The 24,517-nt window shown below is 54.6% G+C and overlaps 1 protein-coding gene across 2 annotated transcripts in view; it reads left to right on the top strand.

The window, feature by feature from the left end:
• SGSM1 (small G protein signaling modulator 1) overlaps positions 1-21,040 on the top strand; it is a 56,351-nt gene extending 35,311 nt beyond the window's left edge. The window contains exons 16-25 of one of the 2 annotated variants that reach the window (XM_056114471.1): positions 5,520-5,648; positions 7,352-7,534; positions 8,542-8,610; positions 10,582-11,160; positions 13,603-13,727; positions 14,337-14,419; positions 16,458-16,567; positions 19,211-19,307; positions 20,411-20,578; positions 20,885-21,040. In XM_056114471.1, the coding sequence (XP_055970446.1) occupies positions 5,520-5,648; positions 7,352-7,534; positions 8,542-8,610; positions 10,582-11,160; positions 13,603-13,727; positions 14,337-14,419; positions 16,458-16,567; positions 19,211-19,307; positions 20,411-20,578; positions 20,885-20,973 (1,632 nt within the window). In that variant the 3' untranslated portion in view covers positions 20,974-21,040. The remainder of the gene's footprint in view (positions 1-5,519; positions 5,649-7,351; positions 7,535-8,541; positions 8,611-10,581; positions 11,161-13,602; positions 13,728-14,336; positions 14,420-16,457; positions 16,568-19,210; positions 19,308-20,410; positions 20,579-20,884) is intronic. The other variant, XM_056114470.1, reaches the window with a different exon arrangement.
• The last annotated feature ends 3,477 nt before the right edge of the window (positions 21,041-24,517 follow it).

Here is a 24,517-nt window from a genome sequence, read left to right as displayed (position 1 = left end):
GGTTCTTAGTCTCGTTTTGTTCAATATCCTTCGAACACTGATGAGAAGGAAAAAGAAAAGAAAAAACCTGGCATGTTCACTTTGAACCAGACGCCATCACCCAAGGTCTTGCTCTTGTCAGAGTCATGATGCTTAAGCCATTGTTTGCAGGAACTGTCGTGTGAGACTCTCTGGGAAAGAGGAGAGTGGGTGAGAGAGAAGGAGCCAGCCCCACCCCCCCGACACGCTCACCGCAGCCTCTCTCTCGTCTCAGTGCCTGGGAGGGCCCCTGTTAGCTATTCCCCCTGTGATCAATCCCTTGGGTTCTGTGAGACTGCAGATACCCTGGAAGCAAAACGAGTTTGTTTAGAAAATGTTTCAGAGCTCGTCTGGGGACATGGTCGCACCACTTTCTGGCCTCTGTGCTGATACGCTGTCACCCAGGAAGTTGGGGGCAGGGGCTGGAGTGACAGTACAGTGGGCTGGACACTTGTCTTTCTTACCTGTGGCAAAGCCGGGTTCAGTTCCCGGCACCCCATATGGTTCCCTGAGCCCCGCCAGGAGTGGTTCCTGAGCACAGAGCCAGGAGCAATCCCTGAGCACTGAGGGTGTGCTTCCAAAACCAAACTAAGGAAATCAGTCGGGGAAGTGCTGGAGAGCAGGGGAGCATTCCCCGGGGGCGTGTGTCTGGCCTAGGGACCTTGGTCGGAAGTTCTTCCCAGGGAATGCAGAATCCCCTTCTAGGAACGCCGCTTTAGCTGCTGTGAGGGGTGGCCCAGAGGAGGTGCCCACTGCGCCCACATGGAATGGCAGGCGGTTGAGTCCACGCAGTTTTCCACCCCGAACTTGGGGGAGCCACATGGTGGGCGCCTGGGTCAGCTGGACATCCCCACCCTGGGGCTTAATCTGGGAACCCCAGGAGACCCAGTGGGCAGAGCGAGCTAGCTCCCATCCCTGACAACGAGAAGATGGTTTGACCTCTTGGCCAGAGTTTGTCTGTCTAGACGAGAAGGGTGGTGGTGGGGTGAGGGGAGGTGGGAGCCTGAACGCAGAGGGATGGATAGAACTTTGTTGTTGTTGTTCTTTGTGGTGGTGGGGGCGGGGGGGAGCTCTGCACTCAGGGGTCACTCTTGGCGGGACTCAGGGAACCCTGTGGGGGGCCGGGGATCGAACCCACCTAGCTCAGTCGCATGTAAGACGAGTGTTCTACCCACTATTGCTCCGGCCCCAGAGATGCAACTTTTAATAAAATCATCATCTGCATTCCCCTTGTAGTTCTGCTCTCCTGAGCTAATGAGTAAGTTTGCTGGAGGCACTGCCATGCCTCTCCTCTGTTTGTACGTCCAAAGACACGTCTATATGGACACGTGTGCAACCCATAGATTTTCAACAAGGCGACTGTTTTTCTTTCTTGTTATTTTGAATGACCAACTTGTATAGAAAGGTCATGTTTCACATCTCTAGGTAAAATATCCAGTGTTGGAATTGTAGTAGCTCATATATGGGTCCACGTTACTTGGTTTAAATCTTCATGATGGATGTCTCTGAGCTCCCTGTGTGTGTGTATGTGTGTGTTTGCATGTGTTTGTGTGTGTACGTTTGTATGTGTGTATTTGTGTGTTTGTGTATACGTGTGTTTGTGTGTGTATGAGTATGTGTATATGTGTGTTTGTATGTGTGTACGTGGCGCTTGTGTTTGTATGAGTATGTGTGTGTGCGAATATGTGTGTCTGTTTGTGTGTGTATTTGTGTTTCTTTGTGTGTATGTGCTTGTATGTGTGTATGTGTTTGTGTATGTATGTATGTTTGTGTGTGTTTATATGCACGTGCACACAGAGGTCAGACCCCGGGCGTCAAGCATGAGGAGCATATATCCAGCACTCGCACGAGCTCCGGCCTCCCCCGTCCCATCTTTGTCTTCCCATTTGGAGAGTCGATTCCCACTGGTGTGTGCTTTGCCTCGGTGGACACACCAGCATCCTCTCTGCAAATGTCATGGTGCTCATAATTCCTGGAAGCCGGGGGAGTCCACTTTTCCTGAGGAATTGAAAGATTTATGCACTTCCGGCTTCCTCTCCCACTTTCCTGACTGCAGTTCTGAGAGTCGAGCCTAAGAAGACGTATTTTTTCAAAGTTCTCCGCTGCTTCTGGCAATAACGTGGTTTTCATACTTTTGCAACCCTTTGAAAGCCGGCCGGTGTTTCTGCCCTTCTTACCTGCATGTTGCCACAGGATAGATTTACTTATTTATTTATTTTTATTTTTATTAGTGAAACACCATGAGGTACAGTTGTAGACTTACAAATTTTTGTGCTTGGGTTTCAATTATACAATGATCAAGTACCCATCCCTCCACCAGTGCCCATTTTCCACCACCACGGGTCCCGGTATCCCTCCCACCCCCATCCCCCCCATCCCACCCTGCCTCTGCGGCAGGGCATTCCCTTTCGTTCTCTCTCTCCTTTTGGGTTCTGTGGTCTGCAAAAGAGGCATTGAGCCACAGGATAGATTTAACTGCTGTGACAGCCCTGCTGTTGCATTTCAGGTGCTTGATAACACTGATTTTGTTTTCCTCACTTCATTGTCCTGGGTGGACATTCCTGGTAAATGTGCATCTCTCTCTCTCTATCTCTCTCTCTTTTAATTTTTTAAAATTTTATTTATTTTTTTAATTGAATCACTGTGAGATACAGTTACAAAGCTTTCATTTTTGAGTTTCAATCATACAATAATCAAACACCCTTCCCTCCACCAGTGCAAATTCCCACCACCAGTGTCCCCAGTATCCCCCCATCCCAACCCTCCCCCTGCCTCTATGGCAGACACTGCACTGTAGTACTGTCCTCCCGTTGTTCATTGATTTGCTCGAGCAGGCACCAGTAATGTCTCCGTTGTGAGACTTGTTACCGTGTTTGGCATATCGAATAGGCCATGGGGAGCTTGCCAGGTTCTGCCGTGAGGGCGGGATATTCTCGGTAGCTTGCCGGGCTCTCCGAGAGGGGTGGAGGAATTGAACCCAAGGTCGGCCGCGTGCAAGGCAAACGCCCTACCTGCTGTGCTTTCGCTCCAGCCCACACTCATAAAAGGGGGGAAAAAAAAACAGTAAAGCAAAGAGCTTTCCTGGAGGAAATCCCTCACTAGCACAGTGGGAATGCGCCTCCTTGTCTCCTCCAGGGGTCCCTCGTCCCTCCCTTTTACGTAAGCGATGTGACAAGCATCACCCCAGACAATTTCCCTCACACTCTCTCTCTACTTTTGGGCATTATGATTTGCGATACAGATACCGAGAGGCTGTCACGTTTGGTCCTTTATCTACTTTCAGCACACATCTCCCATCCCGAGCGATCCCTCCAGTCATCATTGACTTATGATCTCTTCTCTATTCCAGCTTCCTTCTCCCTCAGCTCATGAGACAGGCTTCCAACTATGGAGCAATATTCCTGGCCCTTATGTCTACTGTCTTTGGGTGTCAGTCTCATATTACATTATTCTATCCTGTTATTCGTCAATTGCCTCAAGCAGGCCCCAGTAACGTCTCCTTCGTCCTAGCCCTGAGATTTCTTTAAAAAGTGCCATATTCAAGGCTCTTTCAGAGTTAGGAGAATGAGACCCTTCATTGTTACTGGTATTTGGCATATCGGGTACGCCACGGGGAGTTTGCCAGACTCTGCCATGTGGGCAGGTTACATTTGGCAGCCTGCCAGTTTGTCCAAAGTAGGAATGAGACAATAAGATGTCGCACAGCCGCAAATGCGGCCGCGCACTTCCGGGATCTGGGTTTTATAGTCTCTGAGTCTTGGTCATTGATGGGATTACACGGCGCCAGGGGGCCAGTTGGTGGGTGTGACCCCCGCCTACTGGAATTTGGAGGATCTGGGTGGAGGATGCTCAGCCCCAATCTGAGTAGGCTTGGAGATCTCAGCCCCAGGATCCACGTGCCTTTGTTCCTCTGCCGGTACCTTCATGTGTGCGGAGAGTGGTCTCAGCATGGTGGTGGCTGGTTCTGGAGGTCTTCGGCTGCCGGAGCCCTGGTCGAGCAGGGAGGAAAGCTCAACCCACTCCCCTCTGAGGGGCCCCGGCGAGGACATTATTCTATGTTCCACAAAAAAAAATGTGCATCTCTTTGCTCCAGAAGTTCAGGGAACCTTCAGTGCCCACCCCTAGGGTCTCACGTTCTTCCTTCTCCAGCCAGCAGAGGGAAAATGCCCTGCCTGGGGACGGTTCACACACTTCCTCCCCCAGCCCCTTGGTCAGAACAGAGTCTCGGGGCCACACCTGACTTCGGAGGGCCTGGGAAATGGAGTCCAGCCATTGGACATGGACTTTTGATGGAGAGTTTGTGGCCCCAGCAACAAATAATTCTCTGTGTTTTGAGTAGCTGTGACAAGTCTGTCTGCACAATTGGAGTCAGATTTCTCAACAGGGACCAAAGAACGGCTCGTCTTGCTGGCGTGGGTGGGGGTTCATCTAAGAATAGCTTGGAAGATAGGAAATCGGCCCTTGCCGTTGGAATGGACAGAGATGAACAGAGACGTTGCCCATCGTGACTCAGGGAAGCCTCTCAGCAATGATTGTCACACACCACACACACACACACACACACACACACACACAAACACTCAGATGCTTGAACATACGCATATAGATGGACACGCATGAGGACGTGCATACACGTAACACCACCGATGACTCGTGACAGCTGCAACATTTTTGCTTGGAAAACGAAAGCAAGTGAAATCTATTCCCTAACAGAGACCATCCCCCTTGGTGTGCACAGAGTTACTCGTGCATGCAGAGGCCTAGACGTGTCCACTCACTCACTCTTCATTCGTTGGCTCTAGACCCATTCTCTAAGACCTGAGCCACGGTTAGTGACTCGAGGAGGATGATTTTCAGAGAGGTGCAGCCTCCAAGATCAACTGAGGGTGAAGTACACATGTCTCCATGCTATATACATGGGCCCCTGGACTGGAGCAATAGCACAGCGGGGAGGGTGTTTGCCTTGCACACGGCCAACCCAGGTTCGATCCCCAGCATCCCATATGGTCCCCTGAGCACCTCCAGGAGTGACTCCTGAGTGCAGAGCCAGGAGTAACCCCTAAGCAACACCAGGTGTGACCCAAAATACCCCAAAATTTAAAAAAAAAACCCAAAACTATATACAGGCCTTTTTTTCCCCCCAGAAATTGTTTTACACGTACTTTGTACCTTTTTTTTTTAACTTCGACAGTAACATTGAACAACATTTGTTTTGTGCGTAGGTTCTCATAGATGTGCCTTCTGCTGTTTTTATGCTTTTTAGGCTTTTCATGTAGAAAAAAATTGCTTTTCCATGGTGATGGGGTGGGCAGAGAGTTTCTGGGGTGCCGCTCACATCTGATGCCAAGGTAGAGATTGGGTCCATGTGGCTGCTCATTCGTGCCATGATCTCGGAGGTCAGGTCTGAGAAATGGGCCGGCTGGGGTGCAGAACCCACGCCAGGTGGATTCGGGCTTTCTGATGAGCGAATCCTTTGCCCCCTCCCCACCCCCACCCCACAGAGCTACGAGGAGCAGGAACTCCGCCGCCTCATCTACTTCGGGGGCATCCAGCCGGAGATCCGCCGGGCCGTGTGGCCCTTCCTGCTGGGCCACTACCAGTTCGGAATGACGGAAGCAGAGAGGAAGGAGGTTGGTCGGTCACGGGCTGCGGCCAGTGCGGGGCGGGGGGAGGGGGGTCTTCATCAGTCTGTGGTGTGAGGGCCGGTGAGGCAGGGGCAGCCCTGGACTCAGGTTGGTCCATGCGGGGAGCTGGAACTGCTGCTCCCGTTACCACCCACGGGTCCTCTCTAGCCAGGACACGGCTCCAGCGTGGACGGAGGAGGCTGCATGTCCGAGATGCCTCTGGGGTCCCGTGCAGCTGCGTGTAATAGCCCAGACGGCCCTGGCGGCTGCCTGGTTTTCTCGCCACCTTGATCACTGTGGTTTTGCAAGGTCGCTTCTTGCAAAACTATAGTACGTTCTCATCACGCTTTGCCAATGCACCAGTCTGATTCAGACTTCTGTTTCGTGTGTGTGTGTGTGTGTGTGTGTGTGTTCAGTTCTCTACCGTTTGATCACGCTTGTAGGTTTGTATGTACATCCCATTGTGGTCCACGTGAGTCTCCAGAAGACCCGCGGGAGGGAGGGAGCCCTCAGTCAGTGGCAGAGTGTGGCCCTAGCGTCTCCCTGCGGGAATGCCCCCGTGCCCAGTTGTCTGTCCTCATTAATGCCCAGCTGCGTGCATGCTCAGAGCCTTTGTTTCTTTATTTTATTTTATTTTATTATTTATTTATTTTAATAGTGAGACATCATGAGGTACAGTTGCAGACTTACACATTTTTGTGCTTGGGTTTCAGTTATACAATGATCAAACACCCATCCCTCCACCAGTGCCCATTTCCCACCACCACGGATCCCAGTATCCCTCCCACCCCCCATCCCCCATCCCTCCCTGCCTCTGTGGCAGGGCATTCCCTTTTGTTCTCTCTCTCTCCGTTTGGGTGCTGTGGTCTGCAAGAGAGACCTTGAGTGGCAATCCTGTTTGGTCTATAGTCTACTTTCAGCATGCTTCTCCCATCCTGGGAGGATCCTCCCAACACCCTTTACTTGGTGCTCCCTTCTCTTTCTGAGCTCCCTTTTCCCCTAGCATGCGTGGCTGGCCTCCAGGTCATTGAGTAAAATTCCTGGTACTAATCTCAGAGCCTGTGTTAGCCGGGTTGTGTAGCCCAAGGCAAGTTCCCCCTCCTCTCTGCTGAAACCCTGCCGGAAGAAGACTTGAAATCTTCAGCCTCCCCCCCTGCACCCCCCGTCCCCACGGACCCTGGCTAGATGATGGAAGGGTCAGGGCGATTGGCCTCAGTGCCTGGCCGCACTGTGCCGGGCACATGGACCCCTGCAGCGGCTGTCCTGAGCAACGGCCGGAGGGATGAAGAGCGGTTTGCACGTCCTTCACTCATCTTGTGCCCAGCACAGATGCCCAGCACAGAGGGCTCCTCTGCAGGTCCTACGGGAGAGGGCAGGCGTGACTGAGCCAGGGGAGAAGGACGTCATGGAGAAGGGAGGAAGACTCTTCCCCTCCCCCGCCCCACCCCGGGTCTGTCCCAAGGCGCAGGACAGAGCCCGGCGGCCCCTGCAGGAGCTCAGCAGCTCTTGGAATGTCCAGGAAGGGAGGCGGGAAAGGGGGAAGGAAAAAGACCACTGGGAGATCCGGCCTCGCCCACGCTCGTGTCTCCGGTGGCCCGTGCCGACTGGAAAGACGGGCCCTCACCCCGCCAGCGCTGGGGGGCGGTGGGGCAGGGCGTGTCCTGGACGGGGGTCCCAGCGCCTCAGACCCAGCCCGCCCTGCCCGGCAGGTGGACGAGCAGATCCACGCCTGCTACGCGCAGACCATGTCCGAGTGGCTGGGCTGCGAGGCCATCGTGCGGCAGCGAGAGCGGGAGTCACACGCGGCCGCCCTGGCCAAGTGCTCCTCGGGGGCCAGCCTGGACAGCCACCTGCACCGCATGATGCACCGCGACTCCACCGTCAGCAACGAGGTGACACACGGCGGGCCGCGGGGGAGGCGGTGACGGTCGCGCCTAGGGGGGGTCGGGGGGAGGGCTTGGGCCTTGGAACAGTCTCACCCCTCACTTGCGGGTGGAAGGTGACCTTGGCCTGGGACAGATCTGAGCACAAAGCCCGGCCCCGTCTCTCCTAGCTCTCAGGCCTCAGGCCAGCATTTTCATTTCTGGGCCTTGATTTCCCCATCTGTAGAATGGGAACGGTCAGTGGGTACAGGAGAAGGGTTGCCCGTGGCTGACATGAGATCGTGTATGTAAAGTACCCAGCACGGTGCTCGACCTTCAGTATTATTCAGCAGGTGCTCCTCAAATGCCTCCTCTGTGCCGCATGGCCTGGAATGTTCTAGAATGCCCAGAATGTTCTAGTGACGTCTGTGCAGCAACGTCTGTCCTCACAGAGCCTGGGTTCGGCAGCTCAATGCAAGAGCTCAGACGAAAGTTGACACCGGCACCAGTTGCCACAATAGTGCAACAGACAAGCCCCTGAAGTCAGTGGCTCCCGACTGGATATATTTATTTCTGACCCCTGAGTCTGGGCCAGCGCAGCCTGGAGCTCTCGGTGGCTGAGTCCAGCCTGCCTGTCCCTCCTGCTCTCTCTCGTATGTCTGGGTTGGCTGAGCTCTGCCGTGCTGGCTTCGGCCTCCGGCACGGGGAGGTGTGAGTGCATCCCGTCGGCCAGAACAACAGGTCATGTGGTCACAGAGCCTCAGACTGCCCCAGAACTCACCGGAAGTTACGGGGCAGAAGGCATCCCATGGGCTAATGAGGAACCCGTTTGAATTCGTTTGCTCCTAGGAAGTGAATCCGAGCAGGGCGGTGTGGGGCATTCTGAGATGGCCGGCAGCCTCAGGCAGGCGTCTGCAGCACAGACCACCCAGGGCAGGACTCTGCACTCGCAGGCAGAAAGCGGGGGGTCCAAGTGCAGACTTCCTGGCTGCGTGCGGTGACTCACCCGTGCTTCCCTCTCGCTCCCTTCCTTGCAGTCCTCCCAGAGCTGCAGTTCTGGCCGCCAGAACGTCCGCCTGCAGAGTGATTCCAGCAGCAGCACCCAGGTGACCCTTCCCAGCAGCCCCCCGCCCCCCAGAGTCGCGGGCCGGGAGTGCCTTGCTTTGCGGACTAGCGTCAAGCAAGCTGGGCTCCCACTCTCCCTCATCCCCACTGATCCTCCCTAGCAGTAGCATGCCGTGTTCCCTTCCAGACCCCTCCCTAAGCCTTTCTGTGTACGCAATTGTGTCGACATGAGGTCAAAGACCCAGCAACCCTTTAAAATATCTACAAGGGGGGGGGGGCTGGAGCGATAGCACAGCGAGTAGGGTGTTTGCCTTGCACGCAGCCAACATGGCCGATACAGGTTCGATTCCCAGCATCCCATATGGTCCCCCGAGCACCACCAGGAGTGATTCCTGAGTGCATGAGCCAGGAGTGACCCCTGAGCATCGCCGGGTGTGACCCAAAAAGCAAAAAAAAAAATAGCTACATGGGGGTGCTGAAGCCGTAGTACAGCAGGTGAGGCCCTTGCCCTGCGTGTGCCCAGCCCCGGTGCAATCCCTGCCATCCCATATGGTCCCCCAAGCCCTCCCCCCGCCCCCCAGGAATTCCTCAGTACAGGGCAGAAGTAACCACTGAGCATTGCTGGATGTGACCCCAAAGCTTTAAAAAAAAAAAAACCTAAAGCAAAACAAAATAGCTCCATAAAGACCGTCCTGTGTGTTGTCCAACAAGCCTCTGCTCTGTCGGTGACAAGGAACGTCACCGGGCATCTCATCTCACCGACTCTTAAAGGAGTAAGCAGCGCACAGAGTGTGGGCACGCTGTGGCCTCATTTTTGTCCTAGGAGGACCCAGTCGCATGCTCATGAATGTGCAGAGCCAAAGGGCTGTAAGTGACCCTAACGCTGACCCAGAGGAGAACCTGCGTGTGGGGAGAGGGGCCGGGGGAGAAACCACACTTGCCCGCAATATATCTTCTTTTCTAGTTTTGACAGCCGACGCAGGTCATTTTTAGTATGATTTAAAGCAACTTAAAATTTAAGAGAAATACATAAAAGAGCACATCGAATTGGTGGTATAACGATGCAGAGAAAAAATTCAAATCTCCAAGTGGGCCGGGAATATGGCGTCTCCTTCCTGGTCTGTGGTCTAGGGGCAGGAAAGGCCCAGGTAACTTTAAAACTTCTCTGGAGATTTTTCTTCTGGTAGTTCCTGTACATGTATATCTCTGTCTTTGTCTCTGTCTCTGTTCTCTCTCTTTTCTCTGTCTCTGCCTCTCTCTTTCAGTCTCTTCTCTCTCTCTCTCTCTCTCTTCTCTATCTCTTTCTCTCTGTCTCTCTCTCTCTTGATTTGGGGTCACACCTAGCAGTGCTCAGGGCTTACTCCTGGCTCTGTGCTCAGGGGTCACTCCTGGCGACCCTCAGGAGACCACATGGGGTGCCAGGGATCAAACCGATGAACGCCCTCCCCTCTGTACTATCTCTCCAGCCCCTACATCTAACTTCTTTTTGAAAAGTCACTCTAACCGGCCCGCTAGTGAGGATTTCATTAACTCCCTCCTTACCACGTCAGCTACATGGTACACATTGTTTTTATACCATTTTGATGGGTAGAAATTAGTCTTTTCTCCCTTCAGGTTCCTAGCAGTCTTTCTCCGAGTCAGTTCCCTGCCTCTGCACTTCAATACCTAGAGGTCACTTTTCCTGTGTGTGAGTGAGGGGGATGTCTGGTGATGCCCAGAGGTCACTCCTGGCCCTGCACTCAGGAACTGCTCCCGGCGGTGCTCAGGGAACCCTGCAGGGTGCGGGGGATGGAGCCGGGGTCGGCCACGTGCAAGGCAGACGCCCTCTGCTCTGGCCCGAGACAGCTGTGGTATTCTTACCCAGGGGCACATGTGTCCTGCCGTGTCCTGCCATAGTCTACTGACCGCATGCTATTCCCCGTGTGCGTGCTCCACATTCGAACCCGTCCCCTGCTGCCGCACCTGGGGATGGCCTGGCCCATGCGTGTCCTTGCACCCCTGTGGCCCTCCAGGTGTTCGAGTCGGTGGACGAGGCGGAGCAGGTGGAGGCCGAGGGCAGGCTGGAGGAGAAGCCGGCCAAGCTGCCCAACGGGAGCCTGGCCAACGGGCCCTGCTCGCCGGACTCGGGCCACCCCTCCTCCCACAACTTCTCGTCCGGCCTCTCGGAGCACTCGGAGCCCAGCCTGAGCACCGAGGACAGCGTGCTGGACGCCCAGCGCAACGTGGTGCTGGCGCTCCGGCCGGCGGACAGCAGCGTGGAGGACGGGCAGAGCAGCGAGGCCACCACGTCCCGGGACGAGGCCCCCCGCGAGCAGCTGACCGTGCAGGACAGCCTCGAGAGCGACCTCCTGGCCAACGAGAGCCTGGACGAGTTCATGTCCGTCCCCGGGAGCCTGGACGTGGCGGCCCCGCCCGAGAAGGAGGGCTGGGGCGGCCAGGAGGCGGAGCGGCGGGGCCACGGCGACAGCGAGGACAGCCTGTCGGAGGAGCCCGAGATGGAGAGCCTCTTCCCGGCCCTGGCCGCGCTGGCCATCACCCCCCCGGCCCTCACTGAGACCTCGCCCGTGTCCTCTAGCGGCGTCACGTACTCCGTAAGCCGTCCCCCTGCGGGCACCAGTGCCACCACCCAGAATGACCCCTGGTGGACGGCGGGTCCCTCCCCCTCCACTGCACCCCAGAAACAGGCAGAAACCCCCCCACACACACACCCCACCCCCGGGAAAGAAGAGAAGAGGGAACCCGGGCGTGACAGCTCAGGAGCCAGGACCGGCTGACGCCTCGGTTTCTCTCCCGTAGTCTTTCTGCCTTGCCCAGTCTCTCAGCTTCCTCCTCTCCTCCGCGGTTGTCAGGCTTCACGGTGAGGGCCCCGATGTCGGCACAAATGGCCAGGAACATCCCGGCCACGTCGGCACGGCGGGCATCTCAGTTGAGATGGAGCCCACTGTCTTCTGTGATGCTTTGCTTCTCGAGTATTTTTTTTGCCTTTATTTATTTTTAAATTTAATTTTCTTTTTGCAAAGCTGTTCATGATTGGATTTCAGTGCTACAGTATTCCAACACCCAACCCAGCACCAGTGTCCCCATCACCTCCCTCCCCCCACCCCTGCCTGCCTCTGTAGCAGACTCCCCCCCCCCCCCTCTTTCTCTCTCTTCCTTTCTCTCTCCCTCTCTCCTTTTGGGCACTGTGGTTTGCAATACTGATACTGAAAGGTCATCCAGAATATCCCTCACCTACTTTATTTTTTTCCATGTTAATTTTTTTAATTTTTTTTTCTTTTTATATTTATTTATTGAATCACTGTGGGAAAAGTTACAAGGCTTTCAGGTTTAAGTCTTGGTCATGCAATGATCAAACACCTTTCCCTTCACCAGTACTCATTTTTCCCCACCAAGAACCCCAGTATACCCCCCCTCCCACCCTTCCCAATGCCTGTGAGGCAGATGATTTCCACTTAATTCTTCTCTACATTGATTACATTCATTATTTCGACAAAAGATGCACCATTGTTGTTTAGAATTCCCCCCCCCCCCCAACAATCAGAATTGCTGAAAAGGCATTGTGAAATACTTTGTTTTCTATAGCTGGTTATGAGAATCATATAATGTCTGCAATGTCTCAGAAATCCAAATGATTTTGGATTTCTGCAAAGAGCCAGATAATTACGAGATTGGTTTCTGTCCCTCACCTACTTAACCCTCAGTTCTTGTCCACTCTGATCATTCCCAGCAGAGTGATAGCAGGGCTGGAGTGATAGCACAGTGGTAGGGCGTTTGCCTTGCGCGCAGCCAGCCCAGCTGAGCCGGGTTTGATTCCTCCACCCCTCTCGGAGAGCCTGGCAAGCTACCGAGAGTATTCCATATGCCAAACACAGTAACAAGAAGTCTCACAATGGAGACGTTTACTGGGCCCGCTCGAGCAAATCGATGAACAACGGGAGGACAGAGACAGAAATTGAGTCAGAAAGGGAGGAACAGATTTAGAATGACTGCATTCATTTGTGAGATACAGACACACACACGCACGCACACACACACACACACACACACAGTAGAAGACTAATATCCATGGGGTTAGGAAGACTGGTCAGTGGTTGGAACTAACCAACTAACTGTGTGGGGGGCTGAGTGTAGGTAAGACAGAGAAGAGACTGTGTTTTTTTTTGGGGGGGGCGGCGCGAGGGGGTTAGGTGCAGGGTGGGCAAGGCGAGGCACCCTCGCAGGCTCCAGGCAGATGCAGGGTGTCCGCTAACTGGGCCACTCACCCCTTGCACATTGGCCGTCCCCGCTGCCCCACGTGCCCGTCTCCCGCAAACCTGGTCAGAGCTGCCCACCTTCCAGCTGGGCCCCCGCGGGCAGCAACGGGAAGGGCAGCCTGGCTTCCTCCTGGCTCTGTTCTCGGGGATCACGCCTGCAGAGCCTGGGGGGCTGTCCAGGGTGCCGGCGATCAAGCCCAGGTTGGCTACATGCAGGGCCGGCCCCTTGCCTGTCCTCCCATCACTCCCGCCCCTTCCTCTCGGGGCCTGTCATTTGGAACCCAAGCTCCTGTTTCTCGTAACTTTATCTGTTGCATTATTCAAAGTCTCCAGAAGGTACATCCTCTTTGGAGGGCTGGTTTTCCTTGTCCTTAGCACCCAGGGGCATACCCAGAAGTCCCTTGAGATTTCATCCCAGCAATAGCAATTTGAATTACCAGCAGGCATAAACGATGACCTCAAGTTAAGGCAGTTTGGGGCTGGAGTGATGGCACAGCAGAGAAGGCGTTTGCCTTGCACGTGGCCAACCCAGGTTCGATTCCCAGCATCCCATAGGGTCCCCTGAGCACCGCCAGGAGTAACTCCTGAGTGCATGAGCCAGGAGGAACCCCTGAGCATTGCCGGGTGTGACCCAAAAAGCAAAAAAAAAAAAGTCCCCCGCTGGTCCAGGTAAAGGGTATTTTCGGTGATGGCAGGAGGGTCCGCAGGAAAAGACCCTCTGGCCATACAAGGCATGGGGTGACGTTTTCTTTCCTTCCCTTCCCTCCTGGGGGCCCCTAGCCCGAGTTGCTTGACCTGTACACAGTGAACCTGCATCGCATCGAGAAGGATGTGCAGAGGTGTGACCGCAACTACTGGTACTTCACCCCCACCAACCTGGAGAAGCTTCGCAATATTATGTGCAGGTGCCGGAAGGGGACAGCAGGGGCGGGGGTGGGCGGGTCTGGGAGGGAGGGAGGAAGGAAGGGAGGGAAGGAAGGAAGGGGAAAGGAAAGAAAAAGAAAGGAAGGAAGGAAGGGAGGGAGGGAGGGAGGGAAGAAAGGGAGGAAAGGAAGGAAGGGAGCGAGGAAAGAAAGGGAGAGGAAAGGAAGGAAGGAAGGAAGGAAGGAAGGAAGGAAGGAAGGAAGGAAGGAAGGAGAAAGAAAGAGAAAGAGAGAAAGAGAGGAAGGAAGGGGAGGAGGGGAGAAGGAAGGAAGGGAAGGAGAGAAAGAAGGGAGGGGGAGGGAGGGAGGAAATTCCCTCCTTCCAGACCCAAATCCAAATTCCACATCCAGTGTCAGTCACCAGAAGAAATGCTACTGCCAACGTGTCCTCAGAATCCACATGACTCACACGTCTCTTAATGTGCCTTTGTCACGGGTGTGGGCCATGAGGTGGGCTTTTGGAGGGTCATCCCGACGACCGGGCATGGAATGTTCGAGAGACCCGTCCTGTGGTCAGGGGTGGGGAACAGCAGCGGGTGGAGGGAAGGCGGCTGGCCCGGGAAGGCACATCACCGCCTCTCTCTCCCGCAGTTACATCTGGCAGCACCTTGACATCGGCTATGTCCAGGGCATGTGCGACCTCCTGGCGCCACTGCTGGTCATACTGGACGATGGTGAGTCCGCCTCTGTTCCAGCACTCGGAGCGCAGTTTCCTTCCCACTGCATGGGAGGGGGTGGCCTGACTTTGTGGATCCCCGGGGGGATTCGTTCGAGGGCGCTGGAGACCAGGATATGGGGTAAACATTCAGGTCCCAGCAGAATGGAAGTTGGCCCGTTCCCTACTGGCCGAGCCTCAACACTCCACTCAGCCGCTCTGAGCCAGGAAAAATATATGAAGTGTATGGAAACCGGGGTCTCAAGTCTGCTGTGAATCTGAACTGTTCCAGGATATAAAAGAAGGGAAAAAATGAATGATTCTCCTGTGCTTTGGGAAACCTTCATTTTGTGTGGTTGCTTGGTTGGTTGGCTGGTTGGTTGGGCCACACCCAGCTTACTTACTTACTTACCTTTGGGGGCCCAGGGCTTGCTTCCGGCTCTGCACTCAGGAGTTACTCCTGGTGGTGCCATGGGACCATATGGGATGCCCGGGATCGAACCCCAGCCAGCTGCATGCCAGCAAGCGCCCTCCCCACTTACTGTCACTCCAGCCCCAGGAGACCTTACCTAGCATGAATCTTCTCAGAAAAAAATAAAACATTTCTCAACTATTTTCTTCCTTTTTTCCTTTTTTGTTGTTTGCTTTTGGGTCACACCCAGTGATGCTCAGGGGTTACTCCCGGTTGGCACTCAGGAATCACTCCTGGTGGTGCTCAGGGGACCATATGGGATGTCACGGATGGAACCCGGGGTGGCCGCGTGCAAGGCAAACGCCCTATCCACTGTGCTGTCGCTCCAGCTCCTGTACTGTTGTCTCTAACAGTGGATTAAATAATATGAGGAAGATTCCTCTACCCCTGAATTCTCAGAACCTTCTTAACATGGTAGAGGAATTGACTCTTTGGGCAACAGTTCCTAAAGTTATTTGACGTTTTGTTTTGTTTTGTTTTCATAGCACTGTAGCACTGCACTGTCTTCCCATTGTTCATCAATTTGCTCGAACGGGCCCAGTAACGTCTCCATTGTGAGACTTGTTGTTACTGTGTTTGGCATATCGAATATGCCATGGGTGGCTTGCCAGGCTTTGCCGTGCGGGCGAAATACTCTCGGTAGCTTGCCGGGCTCTCCGAGAGGGGCGAGGAATCGAACTGGGCTCAGCCAGACCGGCAGCTTGCAAGGCAAACGCCCTACCGCTGTGCTATTGCTCCAGCCCATGTAGCATATAAATACGCTGTTTGAACTTGGTGACCCCCATCACTAAACATTTCACAAAACAGGAATTTTTAAAAAACAGAAAAGTGGGTTGAAGAGTTAGGACAGTAAATAAGGTACTTGCCCTGTACACAGCCGACTCTGATTTGATCTGTGGCATCCCAGATGGTCCCCGAGCACCACTGGGAGTGATCCCTGAGCTCAGAACCAGGAGTAAGCCCTGAACACCACCAGATGTGGCCTAGAAAATCAAAATTAAAAAACGTTGCGAATAAGTACTGTTAGTTGTTTGTTTGGGGGCCTCTGGCGATGCTCAGGGGTTACTCCTGGCTCTGCTCTCAGGAATTACTCCTGGCGGTGCTCAGGGGCCATATGGAATGCCAGGGATCAAACCCAGTGTTGGCCGCGTGCAAGGCAAACATCCCATCCATTATATTATTGTTCTCATTATATTATTGTTCTGGCTGCTATCAGGTGTGTTGTAAAGAATCTTTTAAAAAGAGTGCAAAAGTAAGAAAAGGAAAGAAGGGAGGAGAGGAAAAGAGGAGGGAGAAAGGAAAGGAAGGAAGGAGGCAGGAAGGGAAGGGAAGAAAGAACAGAAGGGAGGGAGGGAGGGAGGGAGGAAGGAAGGGAGGTTTTATGAAAGGGAAGGGCATTTATCATCTTAAAAGAAAGGCTGTTTCAACAGTGGTAACGTGGTAGTTATTCACTCATTTAAAGGTGGAGAGAGCCCTGGAGACCACTGGTCCTCACTGCCCAGGTCTCTCACGTGGCTGTACTTCTTCACCAACTCCTCGGACCCTGGCACTGGGCACCTGCCCATTTCTCCCACTCTTTCCCCAGAGGCACTGGCTTTCAGCTGCTTCACAGAACTCATGAAGAGGATGAACCAGAACTTTCCCCACGGAGGAGCCATGGACACGCACTTTGCCAACATGAGGTCACTAATCCAGGTATGTCCCTGTCCTCTTCCATAGTCTAACAAACTCCAGCTCCTTAAGTGGATTTGTAGCACTGTCCTCCCGTGGTTCATCGATTTGCTCGAGAGGGCCCAGTAACGTCTCCATCGTGAGACTTTGTTGTTACTGTGTTTGGCATATCGAATACGTCACGGGGAGCTTGGCAGGCTTTGCCGTGTGGGCGAGATACTCTCGGTAGCTTGCCGGGCTCTCCGAGAGGGGTGGAGGAATTGAACCTGGGTCGGCCGTGTGTAAGGCAAATGCCCTACCTGCTGTGCTATCACTCCGGCCCAAGACGATTTGTAATCAACTTAATATGCCAAGCCTGGTTTAACTCACCCCAGGACTCAATCCCCTTAACTCAATTCAGGTCAGCTCAACTCAGCCCAAGTTGATTGAACTCAATTCAGCTCGATTCCACTCTTCTGGACTGAGTTTTTTTTAGATGGAAACAAAGAGCTGAACTTTGCTCAGTTTCAACTCAGCATTTCCTGCGTCCAGATACTCTGGTGACCACTGTGGACAGGACATGGCCCCCACCCTTTCAATGACAATTGTCTGTTTTGGTTCTTTTCCTCAAAGTCGTATTGGGGTGTATTGTATACACATGTCACTACTGAGATCCCATTTATGTGCCTTTTTTTGAACGTTGAACTTGGTGATTTTTAGAATTTTTGGTTATGAAACCCTCATTGGGCTCTAATTTCAGGGCATTTCCTGGAGGAAGCCCCACACCATTATCAATCCACCCCCTGGCAGCCCTCGTCCACTTTTCAGCCTCTGCATATTTATTTGCCTCTCCTGGGCGTGTGAAAGGAAGGACTCACCACATGTCCCGTGTGTCTGGCTTCCTTCACTCGACATGCTTTCCACGCTCATGTGTTGTAGCGCGTGTCAGAACTTCATTCCTTCTTTCAGTTTTGTTTCTTTTCCCACTCTTGTGCCAGAGATCAAATCAGCGGCGTTGTCCATGCAAGGCTCATGCTCTGGCCCTGACAGGCCTGTAGCCCTATCCCACCTCGTTCCTTCTAGTCATCGAGTAATCATTGCACGGACACTTTTAGACCAGTGCTCGAGTAGCCCCCTGGGCTCTCCGCTGCCTAGTGCTACTTTGCACACCGTTGGACCTGGTTTCCCTGGACACCCGTGCTTTCCTTCCTCTTGGGACGTGCCAAGAATTGGCACCGTGACCACACTTGACGTTTCCCTCCATGGTACGGGGCGCTGCTCTCTCGAACTCCTCACGGACACGTCACTTTGCATTACGTTCGTGACAGTCCTTCCAGTGGGTATGACGTGGCGTGCTTGGCTGTGCCCGACAAATAAGGAGCACCTCTCGCCTTTGGCCATTAGCCTTGCTTCTTTGGAGAAATTGCTGGCTTCAGTCAGGAGATGTTGATTTTCTTTTTTTAAAATTTTTATAAGGTATTTTACAATATTTGACTACATTTGATATTCAAACACAAATTCCACCACCACGACACCTTCCCACCACCCTGTTTCAGATGTTTCCATCCCAAACCCCAATCCCTGTCCCAAAGCAGAACCGAAATAATGTATTTTGTATTATTATGAAAAATCGCTGAAAATGCCACAAAAAATATCCTTAGAGGAAAGAGTGTAAAGATTGTTCTATTTTGATAGGGGCCATTAAGACCTTCTATAAGATACCACTAACATGTTGTTAAAGATTGAGCCTTGTGTGCTTTTATATATATATCTGTAAATATATATATAATCTATACATATATATATATGTGTATGTAGCACTGTCTTCCCATTGTTCGTTGATTTGCTCAAGCAGGCACCAGTAACGTCTCACAACAAATTGTGAGACTTGTTGTTACTGTGTTTGGCATATCAAATACGTCATGGGGAGCTTGCCAGGCTTTGCCATGCAGGCGAGATACTCTCGGCAGCTTGCTGGGCTTTCCGAGAGGGGCGGAGGAATCAAACCCGGGTCGACCACGTGCAAGGCAAACGCCTTACCCACTGTGCTATGTATTTCCCTGAGATTGGTTGCCTACTACTGTGAATCCCATCAGATGCAGTGCGGTCCTCTTGGAGCATGGGTTGGGAGTGTCCTTTGAAGTGTTGCACGACCACAGAAAGGTTCACTCATGGGTGAGGCTCAGCCCAAGCTGTGTGGAGAGCAGCCTTGAGCGTGGCGGCAGTTGAGTTCTGGAGGTTTTCGGCTCCCGGGGCTGGGTCCTTTGGGGCCCCTCTGGGGCGCCCTGAGTGAAACAGCCTGGCACGAGGTCCAGCGGCATGGTTATGGCGAGTGTCATGTTGCTCCCTTCTGGGAGAGAAGGACATGTGATCTGGATGGTGGTTGATGACAAGATTATCTGGCACCACCAGAGGTGGCTTATGGGTGTGGCTGCTGAGTCGCCAGAGACAGGGGGAAATGGGCAGAGGGTCTCCGTTCCCAGTCCCGTTGAGCCCAGAGTGGACAGGTTGATTTTTCAATACAAATTCTGGTCCTGTTTGTTTTCCTTGAAACCCCCCCCCCCACTCAGGGTTGCATGGTGTCTCATGGGGGGGGACACACCCACCGTTGCTTCCTGAGGGGTCTCCTCTGCCGTGGCTCTTTCCAGGAAGCAGATGCCCACCCAACCCCCTTCCTTCCTCCTGCAGATCCTCGACTCGGAGCTCTTCGAGCTGATGCATCAGAACGGGGACTACACTCACTTCTACTTCTGCTACCGCTGGTTCCTGCTGGATTTTAAACGAGGTACGGACCTTTGACCGGTGCCCGGTTCTGAGACTCGGGCCAGGCTCTGGCCGTTGGAGCCCGTGGGGCCGGGAAACGCAACCGCTTCCGCTCTACTGCTCCCGTCCCCTGCTTATCTCCCAGTGACACCGTGCAGATGTGTTTCCCGTTTGTGGAGGAGGAAATGGGGGCCAAGAACCACGGAACCCAGAGCCAGAAGTGGGAGAGCCCTAACCTGGCCCACCTTCCTCTCCTAGACACATCAGAGACCCAGAACTCGGAAGCGCAGGGGTTGTTTCTCGGGGGCCCAAGAAACAGAAGCTAACAGGGCTTTGCGATGGTGCAGGTTGGGGGCGATGCTAAGAATGGCCCCATCCAGCCTCTGGGCCAGCCCCTGCGGAGCCATTCCTGGGTGTTGCCTCCTCAGCCTCCCTGCGGCTGTGGGAATCACCCACTTAGGGACGAGGAAAGAAAGAGGCCGCAGAGAGGTAGAGTAGGAAGTGACGAGCTGGGGGGCTAGAGTGATAGCACAGCGGGGAGGGCGTTTGCCTTGCACGCACCTGACCCAGGTTCGATTCCCAGCATCCCATATGGTCCCCCGAGCACCGCCAGGAGTAATTTCTGAGTGCATGAGCCAGGAGTAACCCCTGTGTATTGCCAGGTGTGACCCAAAAAGCAAAAATAAATAAATAAATTTTTAAAAAAGAAAGTGACGAGCTGGGATTCAGCCCTTCCAGGACAGGGAAGGCCCTGCTCGGAGCTTTTGGACCAGACCCAGAGGCGGCCGTCAGCTCTTCCTGTTCGCATCTGGAAGGAGATACCCCCCATGGGTGCCAAGGGAGTGGGGATGGGTTCCAGAGGCAGGGCAGGGACGGGTCACTACCCGTCAGCCCTGCCCAGGCTCCCGTCTTCACCTGCCGACCGTGAGAGCTGGACATTTGTAGTCTAGCTGGTGTGTTTCGCGTGTTCTGTCGAGGGAGTCTGGGGGTCCTGGTGGTCAGAGAAACGGCCGAGTCTGGGTCTCCTGCCTGCCTGGGCTCTCTGGCCGCTGCCCCAGACAGAACCCAGGGTGCTCTGGGTCTGATTCCCTCCCCGTGACCCGCATGCGTGTGTCTTGCTGGCAGAACTCGTGTATGATGACGTCTTTTCTGTCTGGGAGACCATCTGGGCAGCCAAACACGTCTCGTCCGCCCACTACGTGCTGTTCATCGCGCTGGCGCTGGTGGAGGTGTACCGTGACATCATCCTGGAGAACAACATGGATTTCACCGACATCATCAAATTCTTTAATGGTACTAGCGTCCGCCTGGGGGCAGTGCCCGCCAGGGCACCAGCAGGGAGGGGGCTGGAGCGAGCAGCCCTGTGCAGGTGGGACCAGGCAGGGTTGCCCGAGGCCTGTGGCCATTTCCAGCTGCGTGTGGCTTGGCGTCTGGCCGAACCGCGGTTCCGTTTCCTTAGAAAGAAGGACCCAGATGCCATTGGGTGGCGTTGGGCCTCCCAGCGTGTCCTTGAGAAGTCAGACCCAAGCCGGCCTGTGCATGGGGGTCGTGCTAGGGGGACACGAAGACCTCATGCCATGTTGCCTCCTGCTCTTTCAGAAATGGCCGAGCGACACAACACCAAACAGGTCCTGAAGCTGGCCCGGGACCTCGTGTACAAGGTGCAGACGCTCATCGAGAACAAGTGAGGCCCAGCCAGCCACCTGCCACCTGCCCCACCCCGCACTTTCCCTCCTGGGCCTCCCCGGCGCCGGGTGCTGGTGTGTGTTCGCGCGTGTGGACTTCTGTGCCAAGGCCAGCCGCCCCCCCGCCACTGTTGGCCACCCGCCAAGGGCCACTTTCCGCCTTACGTTTTTTCCTGTCTCACCAAAGATTGCACAAGCCCGAGATCGTCACCCTCGTGGGTGTTGTGGGGGGATGGTGGACAGCGTTGTGGGGGCAGCCTCTGGATTTGTGGTTCCCGGGATGACCGCCTCCGTTCTGTCCCTCCAGCTGTTCTGTGGGTCCAGCCAGGTGGAGAGGCGGCGGCGTTCTGGGGGGAGACAGCTGTCCGAGAGAGGCCTGGGTGCCTGCTCCAGCCTTAAGAGGGGCTTGAGGAGTGACGGTCCCAGAAGGAGGCTGGGACCTGGGGGAGGGTCTGGGCGGGGTCCTCAGTGCTGTTGTAACATGGGGTTGGGCCTGGGTTGTGGGATGTCAGATAGCACCCCTGGCAGCCCACCCCCTAGGTGCCGGGAGCCCCCTCTGCCCATCACAGTTGTGGCACTTAAACTGTCTTAGACCTCACAAAGGGCGGCAGATCGGCCCGGTTGAAGGGTGCTGGCTCGGAGCAGGGCAGGGGTGCTGTGGCATTTCCCTCCCCCCACTCTCTGTGTCCTTAACGCCTCCCCCTCCCAGCCATCAGAGAAGGCACGCTGCATTCCGGGTCCTTCTCTCCTGGCTTGGGAGGTCCCCCTATGCTCCAGCCCACCCCGGGAGAAACTTCTCCTGTTTCCAGGGATGGGGCCTCCAGCAGGGCCAAAGGAAGCCAGAAAGCGACCGGGCCTGAGAGCCTCAGAGTCTGGTGTGCCCGTCCAGGGATCCCCCGACACACACACTGTCCCCAACACCCCCTGCCTCTCTTCCTCGGAACCTCGGAAGGTGTGGTCTCTCCTGCCCCCCACCCGCACCCCCGGAACCAAGCACACCTGCGGCAGGGAGGTGTGTGTCGGTGAGAGTCACTTATGCAGTGGGGGTAGCGGGGAACCTCCCCTCAGTGCCCTCATTCATCCGGGACAGTGAAGATGAGGAAGGCAGGTCACCCAGGGCAGGACCCTGGCACCAGGGTGCTGATGGGGTCTGCACGCGTTCCCATCCTCACGCCAGCCACCGGGAGTCGGCCAACAGACCAGGTCAGCTGTCATCACCGAGAGCTGGGTCCCCAACTCTGTTCCAAGCAGGCCCAGGCGTGGGGGCGCGAGGGTGCGGGAGAGGGCAGGGAATGCCCTCCCCGGACATGGCAGGGTTTTCCAGAGGGGCTGAGACCCGAGGAGCACTTTGAAGCATTCCCATGAGTCCTCCAGCTGCAAGCCAACCAGGGGGGCGAAAAACCCACCCCTCACCCCGTCTGCTGGGGAGGCTTCCCTCCATGGGCCCCACGCCTCCAGCTGTTCCTGCACCCCACCTTCGACCCCACTGGATGTGCTGACCAGGGTGGCCCGCGCCCAGGCAGCGCGCCCCATGCAGGTCTCCCTCCTCTCCCCTACCCTAGCTCCCCTTCTCACGGAAGCAGTCTGCACACGGCCCCTCGCCCGGCTGTCACCATGGCAACATTGGGCCAGGTCCCAGACCGGGTGGCTCCTGGTGACCCAGTGACAGGTTGGTCCCAAAGCACAGCCCCCCTCGCCCCAAGCCCTCCTGTCCAGAGATGTGTCGCGGTTGTGACTTGGGACAGCTCTTCCGTCCATGGCTTTCCATGCTGCTTCCGGTCTTGTACGTCCTGTGTCCCCGTGTCCCAGAGCCGAGTGTGTCAGTGGGGGGTCTCTGTCTGTGGACCACCCCCCTTTCTCTCAGTGTTACCAGCATCTCTTCTGTTTACCAGAGTTGTGTCTATCTAGAGAGAGAGAATATATATATATTAAAAAACAGATGTGTGTATGTGTGTGTGTGGGGTCTGTTATTTTTGTTGCTTTCTGTATGCGGGGGACTTGCATCTCCTGTGGAAGGAGGACATTAATTCTGGAAGAACTCCCTTCGGTGCCGTCTGCGTGCCCCAGAAAGCATGAGGCAGGTGGGTTCTGCCTGTGTCAGCCCTGACCGGGTGTGTGGCAAACACCCTCGAGCATCCTGACTCCCGGGGATGCCAGCGCGATCGGCCCAGTGGCCGGAGGTCCCTCTCTTCACTTCCCGTCTCTGCAGTCAGCCGATTGGCTGGGTGTTGACTTGGGGGAAGTCTCCTGCAGCTCCGCGTTGAGAAGTCAACTAGGCACCACCCACACTGTTATTTTCTAAGTTCCTCTAAATCAAGTCCCCCGGCCTGGTTCAGATTACAGGAAGCCAGGAGACTGGCATCAACACAGTACCGATGAAAAAACAAAGTCAGGGGCTGGAGCAATAGCACAGTGGATAGGGCGTTTGCCTTGCACATGGCCAACCTGGGTTCGATTCCCAGCATCCCATATGGTCCCCTGAGCACCGCCAGGGGTAATTCTTGAGCACAGAGCCAGGAGGAACCCCTGTGCATTGCCGGGTGTGACCCAAAAAGAAAAAAAAAAGAAAGAGTTATTTTAGGCCAAGGGGTGTGACACAGTGGTACAGCACTTGCCCAGCATGTTTGAGTCCTTGGGTTTGATTGCTGACGCTGCATGGTCCCCCCCCCCCACCGCAAAAACCCTGGGAGTGACCCCTGAGCACTAGGCTAGGAGTAGCCCCAAACACAGCCAGGTGTAGTCCCCCCAGACAACAAAAAGTGTTTAACTAAAGTGCTACTTCCCACCAACACCTTCAAGCCTGAAGCCTGCTCGTGTGAAGAAGACAGACACCAGCCAGGGGGGTATTACAGGGGTTAAGGCACTTGCGGGCATGTGGCCCACCTCAGTTTGATCCTTGACACTGTCTGGCATTCCCTCCATCCGTGAGCATAGCCAAGTCGTTAGACAGATTGGGTAAAAGAAGTCAACAAGAAGTAAACTTAGAAACCTACTTTTAGGGAGGAGAGAGAGACAGACAGACAGACAGACAGACATGCTGGGCAGGGATTGGGGGTGTCGGCAGGAAGGAAACTGGGGACACCGGTGGTGGGAAATACAGGTGAAGGCACCCATGTGTGTGGAACACTGTGTGACTGAAACCCAGACAGGAAGAACTTGGTAACTATGTATCTCCTGGTGATTCGGCTAAAAAGAAAAATTGATATTTCAAGGTACCTAAAAAATGAAATCTCAACAAACTGGGAGTTGTTGGAACAAACCCTAGCGGAATAAAGTTCACATGTAACAAAATTTACCCTCGCAAAACTATAACCTGCTTGCTTTTAGCAAATTTTATGGATGTAGAAATTTAAGGGACTCCATTTGACCTGGGATGTCTGTCCCGTGTAGAGAGCCAGCTTGAAGAAGGTGGGAGACGCAGCGTCTCGGAAGGAGGAGAGAACCACGCCAGCTCTCAGCTGCTTATGAAAGTTAGGAGCAGTCCCATCGCTGACCCACCCTCCGTTTGGGCAAGTGGAGCAGCTAGGTTCCCTTCTCCTTTTCCCCC

The sequence above is a fragment of the Sorex fumeus genome, unplaced genomic scaffold, assembly GCF_029834395.1.
Source record: "Sorex fumeus unplaced genomic scaffold, SorFum_2.1 ptg000025l, whole genome shotgun sequence".
Lineage (NCBI taxonomy): Eukaryota > Metazoa > Chordata > Mammalia > Eulipotyphla > Soricidae > Sorex > Sorex fumeus.
Note: the sequence above shows the minus strand (reverse complement) of the source record. Positions and strands in the feature narration are given on the sequence as shown.